General features: G+C 44.8%; 2 protein-coding genes and 1 long non-coding RNA gene across 16 annotated transcripts in view; all 3 read left to right on the plus strand.

Moving 5' to 3' along the window:
* chd9 (chromodomain helicase DNA binding protein 9) overlaps positions 1-4,003 on the plus strand; it is a 57,871-nt gene extending 53,868 nt beyond the window's left edge. For all 13 annotated transcript variants that reach the window (XM_040195826.2, XM_040195855.2, XM_040195846.2 and 10 more), the window contains one exon: positions 192-4,003. In XM_040195826.2, the coding sequence (XP_040051760.2) occupies positions 192-1,175 (984 nt within the window). In that variant the 3' untranslated portion in view covers positions 1,176-4,003. The remainder of the gene's footprint in view (positions 1-191) is intronic.
* A 571-nt stretch (positions 4,004-4,574) lies between these two features.
* LOC120810313 (retinoblastoma-like protein 2) lies at positions 4,575-12,215 on the plus strand. Of its 2 annotated transcripts, none has more exons than XM_040164759.2 (14): positions 4,575-4,848; positions 7,535-7,657; positions 8,000-8,106; positions 8,493-8,596; positions 8,752-8,892; positions 9,071-9,235; positions 9,474-9,543; positions 9,649-9,743; positions 9,834-10,010; positions 10,246-10,317; positions 10,430-10,490; positions 10,735-10,895; positions 11,007-11,171; positions 11,326-12,215. In XM_040164759.2, exons 2-14 carry the CDS (start codon positions 7,584-7,586, stop codon positions 11,542-11,544), a joined length of 1,611 nt encoding a protein of 536 aa, XP_040020693.2. In that variant the 5' UTR covers positions 4,575-4,848; positions 7,535-7,583; the 3' UTR covers positions 11,545-12,215. The 2 variants fall into 2 exon arrangements, with proteins under 2 accessions (XP_040020693.2, XP_040020701.2); XM_040164767.2 differs by having other exon boundaries at positions 4,590-4,848; positions 8,755-8,892.
* A 455-nt stretch (positions 12,216-12,670) lies between these two features.
* LOC144385352 (uncharacterized) lies at positions 12,671-13,536 on the plus strand. The gene is made up of 2 exons (XR_013451593.1): positions 12,671-13,035; positions 13,335-13,536. It is a non-coding gene; the product is annotated as an uncharacterized LOC144385352 (long non-coding RNA).
* The last annotated feature ends 1,066 nt before the right edge of the window (positions 13,537-14,602 follow it).

Genomic DNA, 14,602 nt, shown 5'->3' on the forward strand with positions numbered 1-14,602 from the left:
AGAACCGTTGCATCAAGTAACGGCCGTTTGTTATTGACTCTTAGCCGTGAGTAATAGCAACAGCTGTTTCGGGGGGAGGGGATTTTGAAGTTGTGGGACTGTTGAACAGGTGTCGCTAACAACAAACCGCCAGTGAATATGTGTGTGTTTACCCCACAGCTTACGTGCGTTATCTCCCATGTTGTCTCCAGGGTTACCTTCCAGAGAGCATGTTTGACAGAATCCTGACGGGACCCATCGTTCCTGAGGAGGTGAGCCGGCGTGGGCGTCGACCTAAGAATCCTCTGGCCAAAGCGGGAATGGCTGCGGCGGCCGCTGCGGCCGCACCCAACCAGGCGGCCTCCGCCCTCGGCCTGAACCCGCTGCTGAGCAACGGCCTCCTCTCCGGAATGGACCTGAACAGCCTGCAGGCCTTCCAGCAAAACTTCCAGAGCTTGCAGTCCCTGCAGCTCACAGCGGGCCTGATGGGGCTGCCGTCCGACGCCAGCAACATGGCCGCCAGTAACTTGGCCGCCATGTTTCCCATGATGTTGTCTGGTATGGCTGGATTGCCAAACCTGCTCGGCATGAGTAGCTTGCTTGGGAAGCCGGCGCAGGAGGGCACGGGAAGCTTCGAGGAGAAGACCAAGGGAACCGCCAGCGGCGTACCGGTGGAGCCGTCTGCCTCTAAAGCCCCCGCTCACACCTCAGACACCAAAGGAGAAAGGACAGAGGGGTCGAACACGACTCCTTCCTCCACTTCCAGCTCCTCTTCCTCTACCGCCGCCCCACAAAGTGCTTCAGCTGCCTCCGCAGCCTCCAGTCAGCCACTGTCCCTTAACCCCTTGTTACTCTCCAGTATGCTTTACCCAGGGATGCTTCTCACTCCAGGCCTTAACCCTCCCGCGTCTGCAGCACGGCCGCAGAGCTCAAACAGTGACCCCGACCTTGCTCCTGCACGTCCTCCTCCGCCCGCAGCCTCCCGGTCCTCGACGCAGGAGGTGGAACGGCTAGCGGCAGAGAGGGGCGGGGAAGAAGACAACGAAGAAGAAGACGACGACGACGACGACAACGACGAAGAGGACTCGGTAGAACAAAAGGAGAACAGTGGTCCTGAGTGTTCGGGTAAAGCGGAGTCATCTTCATCAGAGTCCGGGGGCTCTTCTTCATCAGATGATTCAGACTCTAGTGATTAGGAGTGAACTCATGAATATATTATTATAAATTTATTTATGTATCGCCTAGAAATGTATACATATATTCACATATATATGGATTTTCCAGCACTTATGTTACGATTTCTTTACATGTAAATACAAGAACTAAACTAAAATGTTGTGTAATAAAGACTACAAAAACCTTACAAAAACAAGAAAAACTGACTAAAAAATAACTGAAACAAAATTTCAGTGTTTGTTCACAAGGTACAGTCTTGTTTTGAGACATTTTGCATGTCAGACTTTAGTAGATTTCTGAACTCTGTGAACCACGATTATGTACAATTGCAACAAAAACGGCATTATTGTAATTATGTCAGGATTTAATTTTATTAAAAAAGTGAAACTACATCAACGTGCTCGTTGAGCTGTACTATTAATATATATTTTGATTGTTGGGGGCCGGGGGAGGGACTCCTGCAGACGCTTTGGTTTCCCATGTAAATAGGCGGTACTTCGACAGGTGCGTTGACACTTATGCTTTGCAGATCATGCGTCGGATTTGTCAGCAATAACTTGAGGCAGCTAATGAATGTCACTGAAGCTGTAGATTCACGTTCCACGCCAGTGCACAAGTCACGCAGCCTCAATGACCGGTCACATCTCGTCCAGTTCCTTTCTGCATCAGTTCACATCGTCTTTGGAAGAGGAAATAACTCTATAGCTTCCACTTTATTACCGCTTTGATTTAGTGTGAGTTCTTTTCAATTCTTCGTTGGATCAAAGTTTTCTGCTGTTTTTTTTCTCTTTTATATATATAAATATAGCTTAAGTTGTTCACATTGATTTCTAATTTCAGAAACGGCTCATTTTCACCATAACCTTACAAACATGTCCCAACATGTCCAAGGCGCACTTTAGCTGTTCTCCGCCGGCGTACGCGTTCACCTGCTCAGCTGTTGATTTGGACTGCGTAGGAGGAAAACAACTCTTACTGTGTGCCAAAAACTGCCCTTTGACCCTTCGCCAAGTCCTGATTTAGTTTTGTGGTTTCCGTGTCGACGAGTAATTCAGGATTATCGATGAGGTGGATTTTACTTCTACAACGCTGGTATATTAAACTGCATCTTACCTCAAATGTTTTCGATGGATTGGCTTCATTGTTCCGATGTACCCGCGCATGGGGTGTGTGTTCCTGCTGTCCATGTACGTAACGTCCTCGTCTCCCCCCCATAGCCCCTCCCTCTGTCTCACCTGGTACCTCCTGCTTCCATAACATTCCAGTCTGAATGTTGTGTATTTAGGACTGGGGGGATACTATTACTACCAAGTAGTAATAATAGAAGACCTTCAAACAACATTCTGTCGCATGACCGCCTGTCGACCAAAGTCTTACACAACCTACATGGCACAAGCACACAATTGGTTGAAATCCCCCCCCCCTTCGCCAAGATTGTAGTCATCGTTGTCGATTTGAGTATTATATTTTACACAGTGCCAGGCGGGTTTGCTTCAGAAAGGGCTAAAAAAAAAATGTAAAAAAAAAACAAACAAAATAGCAGCTTGTGTTGCTGGGAGTTTGCAGCGTGGTTGTTTGTGCGCGTTTTCTCTTTGTCTCGACTCTATTCTGCTGATGAATGGAGCTTCAGCTAGGTGTAGAAGTGCCCTTATCCTGTTCCTCACGCTCTTGTCCAGCCGCTGTCTTGACAGGCCGCTCGTCTCTCGTGTCGGCTGTAACCGGGATACACGTAAACACTGGAGTTCGCTCAAGCTGCAGTACCCTTTTGTTTGTTTCCAGCACAAACAGTGCTCGCTTCAGGACTGCTGTTCCACAGTGGACTGTTAAACCCACGTTCTTCAGATGGCTGGTTTGGACCGGGTACGACTGATCCCCCCCCCCCCCCGCGCTGGATGAACGCGGCCCCTTTAGTCCAGTAGTGCTGTAGCATTGTTGTGAACACAAGGACTGAAGACTCATTTCAAATTTTGCTTTAAAGGGATTTCCTTGTAGGCCTGTTGTTTATATGTGTATATATATATCTATATAAATATACAGATGTATGTAGATATCTATATATATCACGTGATGGGTTTTGCTTGCAATTTCTTTTTTTTAAAATATCATTACTAACCGTACGAGTATTTTTCTATGTCTGAGCAATGAACGTATTCACGCCACTGTCATTTTGTATATCTGCTCCTGCGCTGACTTGTAACTCGTAGTGCCCTTATGCAAACACCCGGCCGTCACTCCTCCTTCTGCTGTGGGTGTTTTTATCCAACAACTGTTGCTGCTTTTTGTTGCTGTGGAGCGATGGGCGGAGGGACTGATGACCCCGCTGAGCCGCTTTAGGACACAAGTGGAAGGGGGGGGGGGGTAACTGGTAGACATACGGTCGGACTTTTAGGATTTCATTTTGCCCGTCTTTCCAGTTGGTTTCTAGGTTGCGCCGTACAAGGACTCCCAAAGCGCTGCGCGGTGCATTTCTGTTAAACACAAGTAAACCATGACCAATATGCAAGAGGAACGGCAAAACACACTACTGCTGCACGGGGGGGCTTTTTCCTTTGTGTTCATACATGTAATCACTGAGATGACAAAACTGGCATCGTTGGATCTGTATTTTGATTTAAGCTTGATAATACCTTAATATCCTGGTCAGTTGTGTTTTTTGTTTTTGTTTTTTTTCATTGGACAGTTGTAATATTTGAAGTTGTGGTCTGTGAAGTCAAAATAATTCTTCATGTAGTGCAGGAAAATGCGTCTTAAAATTCATTTGTAATTTATTGGATTACTTTCTATGAAGTTCTATAGAGGAGATTTGAGGTTTAATTATTTTTATTAAACATATTCTTCTGACTATCAATTGGGTTTGCCTTTGCCTGTTGCGTTGTCTGGGGCCTTACTCAACAAATCATCAGTGTCGGGGACTTCGCACTTGTGCTTTTCACACATTATTACAGAGTTTTGCTTCCATTTGCTTTTCCACACTGCTACCCGGAGCAGATTAGGTGGAGGCGTTCAGAAAAACACCATTTCTCGTCAGCCTGGATGAAAGCACTTGTTAATTTTTCCACGCATAGAATTCACCAGTGACAAAAAATCCAACTGAACTTGCTTACGTCGAGGTAGTTCAACCCTAATGTATTTCTTTCCTTCCTTTTTTAAAGTTTAAATCCTCTTTGTAGGCAAAGTGCTACTGTTCCAAATCAGAAAAGACAATATGAATATTGGCAAAAATGAGCACTATGAGTTATCTCTGTGTATATAATATAATATAACTAAATCCGGTTAGTGTTTGATGCTCTGCGCGTCACATTTGGTGAACAAATGTTTTCCAAATTCTCTTAACCAACTCCACGTGCTTTCGTTACATCATCTCTGCTGCAGCAAAGTGTTGCCCGGTTTTCCTCCCCGCTGTGAGTCCTTCTGGCCTCCTCTTGGTGGCGCTCAGCGGCCTGAATCAGTCTCTCCTACAACTGTTCATTGCTTATCTCAGCAACCAGACCCCAGTGACGAGTCAGGGCTTGTCTGAAGGAGACCAATGATCTCAACTTCCTCAAACCTCCAAAGAGCAGCAGGTTGTCTGCTCTGAACCATGCTGCACCACTCCTCTGCCAGCAGCCCGACGCAGGAGACATAAAGGGGATTTCTAGATGAGGAGGCCCTCAAACTGGCAACTTCAACCGGAACAAATTACAGCCGAAACCGGTGAGTTTGTGACTCTTTTTATGGCTCTAGTCTTGTCCAAAGTTCACCTAAGTTGTCATGGCTGGCACGTGGCATGGAAACTCTGCTGACAAGTAATATGTAACTCACCATTCCCTTCTGTGAGTAAATACGACACCACGGACTGACGCACTGCACTAAGTGACCACTTTAAATATAATACGCACTGCAGGCAGGATATAATGCACCAAGAGTAAGGTCGTTGAGTAAGGTTTGTCTAGAGTTTTATTTGAATGTGTAACATGTGTCTGAAGTGAAAGTAAGGCCTGTCCCGATCTAGTGATCAAAACAGGAAATGGGTGTAACCCATAAAACAAGGCTACAGATTGTGCATTCCTCAGAGCGTGAATTAATTTCTAATTTATTACAACAACAAAAAAACACGAGTTGTAGATTTGTTCTCGACATGAAAGGTAAAGCCAGTTTTATTTCCTTTATAATACAAGTGGTTCTACGTATTATAACAACCATTGCAATAAAAAAAGAATACTACATTAAACTGCTCACAATAAGGTCTGTGGATTATGTTGAGATTGTGATTTTTTGAAATTCAAGTGTATTTTGTAGGCCCTTTACCCAGACCGATCTACAGCCAATATCTCTGAAACTAGGCCCCTCACAGCCAAATGGTGTAGCTGAGCTAAATGCCGACAAAAGCTCTGTGTGAGTGAAAAAATGTTCTGTGTTTGAGTTTAGTTTTATCCCAAATATGTCTTTAATAATCAGGAGAGAGGCTACGAGAGGCTGCAACATTGTACAGTTGTGCGTATCTACATGTATGTGTAGGCCTTCCACTGCTGTTGTGCGTGCTCTCTTGCTTCAGATGTCCGGCCTTAAATCGGCAGCTTTTTAAATCAAACCCAAAACGTGACAGAGACGCATTATTTGACTGCTCCAGAATTCAGTATTTGAAGGGAGGTGGTGTCGATATTTACAGAAAACTGCATTCCTTTTTGTGACGAATATCCTATCATGAAAAATACTACAACTTTGAGGCAATGACAGAAATAATTGTAGCGTGTGCTGTAAATCAAAACTGCACTAAATCTAATTAAACGGATGAACACGCTAACATTATCACACATCAAGGGAAACGAACAAGCATCGTTATTGACACATATTGGCTAATTCTCAGCTTCACTATTGATGTTCAATCTGTTTCTTAAAATATACAGTTATACACAGTGTTGTGCTTATTAACAGCTGTTTCCTTTCCTCCTGATGCTGCTTGACTCTTTTCATAAGTGCATAAGGGTGTAGCATAAGTGTACTTTAACATCATGCTCATTCTATATCTTTCATTTTGGCCAATTTGGGTGAATTTGTTGCTGAGTCATTAGCATGAGTTAGCTTTTAGCTATCTGTTGACAGGCAGTGGTTAGTTTGTGTAGCTCCTGTCTCTCCCTTTACAGGTTCATGCCTATAGAGTTACAGACGCAATACATATTTTGCAAAAAAAAAAAGAGTTAAAACTTGTATAAGCGTGTCGCGTGAAGTGTGACAGCGATCCTCCGTTGAAATAGCGTGTTGGTTAAAACGAAGAACAGCAGCAGCAAAAGACATAAACCGAGGTCAGTCTGAGTCAGTGAGGAGTCGCCTAGAATAATAAACAGTATATGTGGGTGTGATAGAGGATGGTAATAAAATAGGTTTGTTAGAAGGGGGCCTTTTAGGAGAGGAGGGAGTTGTAATCAATTTAAAGGTAAAGCAAAAGGCCTAAAACAAGTCAAAGCGAAGCGGTGGTGTAAGATCTGGTACTGTTCATCATACAGCTCTGGACAACAGTTTCCTAAAGTGGATGCTGTGAACGAGAACATCATTTTTGCACACCTAACATCTCTCTAATTGATACAATACTATTTAAATGTGTCACAACCTGGCTCAAGGGCCATGACAAAAGAGGGAACGAGGCAGCGTAACGGATCAAAAGTCATTTGTTTTACACAGGAATCAACTAAACATATATTTTGTAACGGATAACTTAAATAAATCAAGCAGGGTAATCAGGCCATGGTTGACTTCTGGATTGCGGTGAAGAGCCAGCCGGTGTAGTCTACGGTGGCCCTGAAGTGCAAAACATAACGACAAATAGGAAAACACAACGACATTAACTTCTTACGCAAAGGGTAGGTCCTTATGGCAGGAAGCAGAGGACGGACCCTTCTGATTGGACAGTCGGAATGTCTGTCTTTTAACTGGAAATGATACAGGGCGCTCAAGTGTCACGCACTCCGCCACACATACAATTCCTCACGCCAAGGAATCGAACTCCGGTCCCCGAGCCGTGTCGGCCACAGCGCCCCGCTGTAGCCCCCCCGCGTCCGCGCGTCCATCGGCCGTAGCGCCCCCCCCCCCTATTTGTCGTTGTGTTTTGCACTTCAGGGCCACCGTAGTAGTCCGATCAGGTGGGGCTTTATCACCCTTGGCTCACCGCTCCCAGGTGCCCCAGATGAACTAAGAACAAAGATGTTACGACCCGAGAGAGGTATCACTCCCACAGAGTGGCCTCAATGAACCACACAGAGGCCGTCACAAATAATACAATACTAATTAATTCGTACACAAATAGAAATGAAAAAAAAAACACGTTTGTTCATGAAGTGGTTGACCGACCTTTGGTCCGGTAGATCGATGTAATCTGATGTCTGTTTTTACTGTTCTCGATAAGATGCCAATTCCTGCTGTGAGTCTTACCCGGCGTATGTGCAGATGTCACCATGGCAACCGGGCTTCAGGGTGAACACGGATGGCCGAGGTTTGGCCCCAGGGACCGCCTGATTGCTATGTTCAGGTTAGCACTACAGTTCCATAGTATCACTCATGCAGTCTAACTGCTCCATTTATGTTATTTTTATGTCGGTATATTATTTATCAAAGCAAAAACTATTGTTTGAGCTGATTAAGTTACATTACAAAATAAAAACACTTAAATAATTCACCAGTGGGAAAGAGGGAAAGCTGTCTTTGTAATAGTGCTGCAATATGACCCCACATATCTCTTGCATGCAGGTTATCTTTTGACAATTATGAACATAAAAACAGTTAATATCTGTGTTTTACACGTTGTGTTTTTTTAACCAAAAAACCACCTAACATTCATCTAACCACTACGTTACTATACTATCTGATTTAGTTCCTGCTCCAGAAATCCAACCAAGGCGATCGAAAAAAGACTGAGAGACTTGCTGCACACGTTTCTGCAACACTTCAGGGACAATGCCGGAAATGAGAACCGCAACGGTACACTAACACACTTAAGAATCCTAAAATAATGGATGAGGGGATGTGATAGTAACTGTAAGGTTGGGTATGATGCAAGATGAAGGCTTTTATTTTCCATAGCTTCAATTATTCTGAAGGGCAGAAGATCACAGCTTCCACAGTGTTGCTGGTTTACAGCGTAGGATTTTAGAGTAACAGCAGCAGTGCCCAGTCGGAAACAAAGCATACACTTAAATATTATTTCTGTCAGAAGCAATATCTCCTTCAGCACAGCAGGGATCCACTATCAGCTCACCCACAGTATTTTAAATCTCCACGTGATGAGAGAGCCGCCTGTGTTTAAATGCCAGCTATCACATTTTGGATTTAAGCTTCTGTTGTTGATACATTGCTGTTGTCTACAGATTTGGCAGAAAAGTGCTGTTGTGAAGCCGGGGTCTGGTATTACAGGATCCTGGAGAACGTCATTAGCCAAGAGAGGAACAGGAACAGAATCGGTGACATCACGGTGAGTCTACTGCCACTACTGCCCCCCCCGTGGCCGCTGTTGTCTGGAGAGCAGCGCTTTAGTGCTCACACATGAACAGTCACAGAAGGGGTTTTTGCTACACGTTATTTTCCTTCCGTTTTTAACGTGAAAAAGCTTGTGCTTGTGTTTTGTAGCAGGTCATCTGCCAGAACGAGCATCTCCAGTGCTGTCTGGCGGCCTGTTGTCTGGAGATTACCACATCCTCAAACTGCCTGCCGTGTGACTTCCCTCTGCTCCTTCAGATACTGAAACTGACACCATACGACTTCCTGATGGTGTGTTTTTATAGATATTCAATGCAGAATGAACGTGCTCGATCCTTTCCAGGATTTGGTAAATAGCGGCCGTCGTGGGTTGCAAGAAGCATTCGTTGCAACTGCAAGCTTTACTTTGCGGTGCATATAGAATGTTTGAAAGTATCATCTCCTCCGTTTGGTTTCCCCAATCTGACAGACGATTGAGGTGGTCTTGCGGGCTGAGCCGGACCTGCCTGGTGCTGCGTTCAGACACCTCGCTCAGGTGGAAGAGAAAATTCTGGAGTGCTCGGCCTGGACCAGCGACTCACCACTGTGGGGAAAAATCCAAGCAAACGAGAGCGCTCTGCCTGCCTGCCAACAGGTTGGAAATAACACACTTTGACAAAAAGCTTCACCTGGCTCCCGGAGTTTAATCCGGGGTTTAATCCGAGTGGTTCTTCCAAGGTGGTGCTGGCAACAATGTCTGAGTAGAATGAAATTAGAGATATGGTTGAGATGTTTCTTTCTACCGGTCGAACGATGGACCTTTCATCACATCATCAGAAGCACAACAGAGTTTCGTCTCACACGCTTTAATGAGGGGGAATGTGTCATCGCAGGCGTTGCTTCCTACGCAACTTGAAGATCCCAGGAGAACCGACTTTCATCCTGACAGAAACCACCCAGGAGGTATCGTGCTCCCCTTCGTCCACGCTATTGTGTTACTATTGCATTCAATACGTTGCATAATGTGATCCACTTCTTAAACTTGTTCTCACGGTGGATTGAGATTAGGAGCTGAGCCGTCAGTCAGCACGGAGCCACAACGTTCCCCATCAGCCGTAAACGGGCCTCACAGAAGCAACTTCCTCCATTTGTTTGCTCGCAAGGTCAGTTTATCTACCACACCATATAGCATATTATATTTTCCCACAATAACTTCTGCACAATGTAAAATAGGAATGTACGTTGGTCCTTAGGTTTACAGCTTGATGGGCCAGCGTCTCAGGAAGCTGTGTTCCCTACTGGACATTTCGGATGAGCTGCGGGTGAAGATCTGGACCGTTTTCGAGCGATCTCTGATCCACTGGGCGGACCTCATGATGGACCGTCACCTGGACCAGTTTCTCATGTGTGCCATCTACATCACAGCTAAGGTGGGCTTGATTGACCAGAGAGGGATGTGTTCATTCGATAAATCTACTGCATACATACAATATATAGGCATGTCTTTGCCAAGGGGACATTGATACTGTTGGTCAAAAAATGAACATTTCTAAGTGCTGCTTTTACACTTTAGATGTGTCCGTCTGTCCTCCATCATCCCGCTAACAAGCCTTCCACGAAATGCACGTACATAATCCATTATGAAGTTATGCCACTGCTTTACAGGTCACCAAAATGGAAATAACCTTCAAACGCATAATGAGGTGCTACAAGTCTCAGCCACTTGTCAACAGAAGGGTAAGTTTGGGATTTTTCAGACAGAGGGGTTACTTGGATCTGAAATCACTGTTATCTCAGGGAGTGTAACTCAACCAGTTACTAAATATCAAAAAAACTTTTCTGTTTTCAGGTCTGCAATAATGTGCTGATTTCAGGAAGAGACGGAGAAGTTCATCTCACTGGCACAAACGGTAGGAAACTATTTATCAAAAACGCATGTAAAACAAATGGAAATATTGAATGGAGAATAAATAGAGTTTGATCCTCCACTCGACACACAGGGATGAATGAGTGGGAAAGGTTGATATGGGTTTGCATGAAGAAGTGTACTGTATTACACGTTGATAACAGTACTTATATCAGTAATCTCAGAGTAGACAATATTCTGTAATACCACAATGAGAAGTGACCGTTCATACCATCGTTGATTTACAGATCAAGTTGACAACGGTGTCGGTATGCCGACACCCGACTCCCCATCAACACATCATCCAGGAGCTTTTCAAGAAGAGAGGGGAAATCTTATTGACTTTTACAACCAAATCTACTGGACAAGGATGGAGCACTTTGCCAAACAGTTCGCGCCAACATCTGGAGTAAGTGAACCATTTCAAGTCCATACATTTTAACAGACTAAATACGATTTCTGTCTCTCTTTGTCTCTTAAAAAGGGATTTTCTAACACATGCTGTGTAACTCTGGTGCAGGAGGACACGCCTCCTTTGTCCCCTTTCCCCCGACAGCGGCAGGCATCTCCTCGCCGGCGGCGTCTGTCCAACAACCCCCAGATCTACGTCTCACTGCTCAACACGGACACCACTTCCCCCATCACACCCGGCCTCAGCTACTTCATCAACTCAAGCCCCCCAGAGGTCTGTGGACATAATGTTAGAAAGCGGGGGGTTTTTATGATGAAATTACCACTTTTGAAAAAATCCATAGTGGTACATCGTGGATAGTATATATTGTCTGTACAGAACACAGATATTGAGTTCATCACGATTCAGTTCAAATACTCTTCCACAGTGTCTGCGTGAGATCAACAACATGTTGAGGACGGGCCGCTCACCCAGCACCAGCAGGCGGTGCTTCAGGGAGGAGGAGGAGGAGGAGGAGGAGGAAGATGAAGATGGTCCTTCGGTGAAGAGGCCCCGTTTGGATGGCCAGTCAGCCTGGCAGAGGCGACTAAGGAATGTGGTAAATGATCGCGTGACAACAAAAGACCGGGACCCGGACCGGGACTAGGACCCGGACCAGGACCAGCCATCTCCAGTCACAACGCCCGTCTTGCACTAGAGCAGAGGCGAGCATGCAGGCGTTTGTCAATCCTCATCAGTGTGCATTGCCGGATGAATTCTGTGGCTCGATTCTGATGGTACGAAGGGATCGGTGCACGGCACTTTAAAGAAGATTGTCATTCTCCTGTTTTTATTCAATAAGCCTTTTTTAAACACATTTCAATGCTAGAAATAAGCTGTATTGAGATTGTTGAAAACATGCTGAAATGTTTTTTTAGTGCAGAGGCTTTCATCAGTACATGAATTGTGGAGACCGCTTATAGAAAACTAATACCATGAATAATAATAATACTTTGATTAATCACATGATTGCAACATTAATATTATGGATGCATTAATAGCACAGGACATTTTCTAAAAACCTGCCCCCACTCAGAACAGTTTAACTTATTGCGATATCAATCAAAAATGTAGCCTTCGCTGTGGAGAATGATATTTGTAACCCAAATTAAACTGCAAGCGTTCAGGATTTTGTGACAGCTGAACTAGTTTGTCAGCCAATCGTATTTCACCTTACTATTTACCAGCACAAGTATGATGAGGAAACCTCCAATAGAACGCATTTAAGTATTAGACATCTGCCAAGCTGTCAAACAAATAAAGCTATAGAAGTTCAAATGACAATGTCTCATATTTGCTCCTCTTCATAACATTGTTCCTCTTCAAATGAATCCTCTTCTATGTTGTGAAGTGGAGCTTCTAATAATGACCCGAACACCACTTATATTGAACGGTAACAGTTTTTACGGTCTAAAATTGATACAGGTTCACATATTGCATCACATCAAGCCCAAAAAAAACTGTCAAAGCTACTTCCTGTTGTTCAACAAAATAAAGCACCAGTAGATCTGTGGATACAGATCTCCTCTCACATTAGCAGTGTGGTGATAAACTCAATTCATGAATTCCTCTGACTGAATGAATTCAGAATCTCCATTGCACATGCGTTGTTGGTAACCATGGTTCCCCTGCATATGACACGCGTCCCGCTCAGTGTTTATGTGCTACCATGTTATTTCAGGCCACAGAGTTCATTCTCAACCAACGTTGCTTAGGAGGTAACGACAAAAAGCAGACAACGGCTCAGCCAATACAAACCAGCACACAGGTTCCCAAACGCAAAAGGAAGTCTTGAGGTTTCCATAGAGAGAAAAAAAACACTCACACGGGTCTTAAGGTTATGACCCGTGTTTTAATGCCGTCTACACCTGCGGACTCCTCAGCCAAAGAGCTTTACTGCAGACTGTTGGGTCATTGCCAAATCATGGGTTGCAACACAAGCTGGGTCACCGCGGCGATTGACCCCGCTGAGGAGCCAGAGGAGAGGCTGGAGACGGACCCGGACACAAAGCAGGCGCCGACAGAGGAACCCAACGGAAGCACTGACAAAGGAGAGGATGAAAATCATCATAGCAACGCAAGTTAAGCTCCACTCAAAGTAAGAAATATGCTAAATCCTCTGATAGCGTTCCTTTCCCCCACTGCTTACTTTTTGTAAAATCTCCCCTTTTCTTATCAGCTGACTATGACCTTTCATTGTTTTTCAATTCTATCAATGGGACGAGATAATAGCACCTCGCCATAAAGCCAGCGATTTACGATCATCGCATCGGGGTCACTTTGATGCAATCACCTCTATGACTTGACCGCCGTGTCTCTCTGAGGCGATTTGACATGACAAATGGCCAGTGTGGTGACTGAGATGGGCTGTGTGTGTCTGTGACGCTGTGTGTGCAGATTGGCCTGTCCGGGGGTGAAGGAGGGCTTGTCAGCTGCAGGAGGAGGCGACGATGCACTGTCCATCAACCCGTGTGTCGTCTGGGCCTCGCCCCCCCCCCCCCCCCCCCCCACACACACACACAAAATACACAGCCTCCAGAAAAGATCCAGCACTAATGTCCACATTGCAGGAACCTTATTAAAAAAATACTCATTGAAATACAGCGTTATGTTGTTGAGTACCTGTGTTGCCTTTATGTTCCTTTCCAGCCTTTTGTTTAGATCTTTTTTTAAAGCCCCCCTGTGGCGTACTTGCATTGCCTTTGTTTGGTTTTCACAGTCCCTATATGTTCATTCTCCTCCTCCTCCTCCTCATCCTCCAATGCAGCGTTCACACACCTCTGGTCAGGGCTGATGGTTGCAACGCTCTCTTTCAAACGCTTCCAACTCTGCTGCAGGCCGAAGCAGGAGCCCTTAAAGATAGTCAGCTTAGGTTTCAGCCGTCGGTACCTCGCAGCTCTCAGACTAGATAGTACCGTACGCTGTGCATATCAGAGGCACCGAGTGCTTTACACAGCAAAATAATGAAACGATGCCAGGAGCTCCGGCCCTCTGCAGTCCACCAGGGGGCGTGCGCGAATGGCAAAGCAGTTCCCTCGGCCGCCACCAGGGAGCAGAAGTGATCTTCCCAGATCGCCAGGAGACGAGGACATTTAATCTGAAATATAGGTTGTAAGTTTATTACCAGCTAGTGAATAGAGCTGGAATGGAATAACCATTTCACAAAGCCATATCAAAAAAATACCAATCTCGGAGGCAGCGGGAAATTACATGAAAATATTACCATTACACAAATGGAAAGTATGATTGAATAATGTGCTGCAGAAGATAAATGAAAAGCACTTTGTTAAAAAAAATGTGGTACTAAATAGGTTTTTAATTCCAGTGGAGGGATAAAAGCAGCACATTTTTACCCCATTTCATTGCCAATTGATTAGTGGTTCCACATCTGCAAATATAGAGGGGGCCTTATCGTCTCATTATCAGTTAATTAATATGCATGCACACATACCAATTATCTTTCCTCTGCCATTTAGCAGAAATGAGACATTGATGTTTTTATGGTGGCGGAATGGATAACTCCTGTGTCGCTTTAAAGACAAGGCGGCCACGTTGATTGACATAGCTGGGAAGTGTTAGGAGGGACAATTGAATTAAGAGCAACCTGAAACACTTGATTATTATATTAATACTTCTCAGCAGCCTTGCAAATTTCTGTCTGCTAC

Source organism: Gasterosteus aculeatus, chromosome 12 (assembly GCF_964276395.1).
Source record: "Gasterosteus aculeatus chromosome 12, fGasAcu3.hap1.1, whole genome shotgun sequence".
Lineage (NCBI taxonomy): Eukaryota > Metazoa > Chordata > Actinopteri > Perciformes > Gasterosteidae > Gasterosteus > Gasterosteus aculeatus.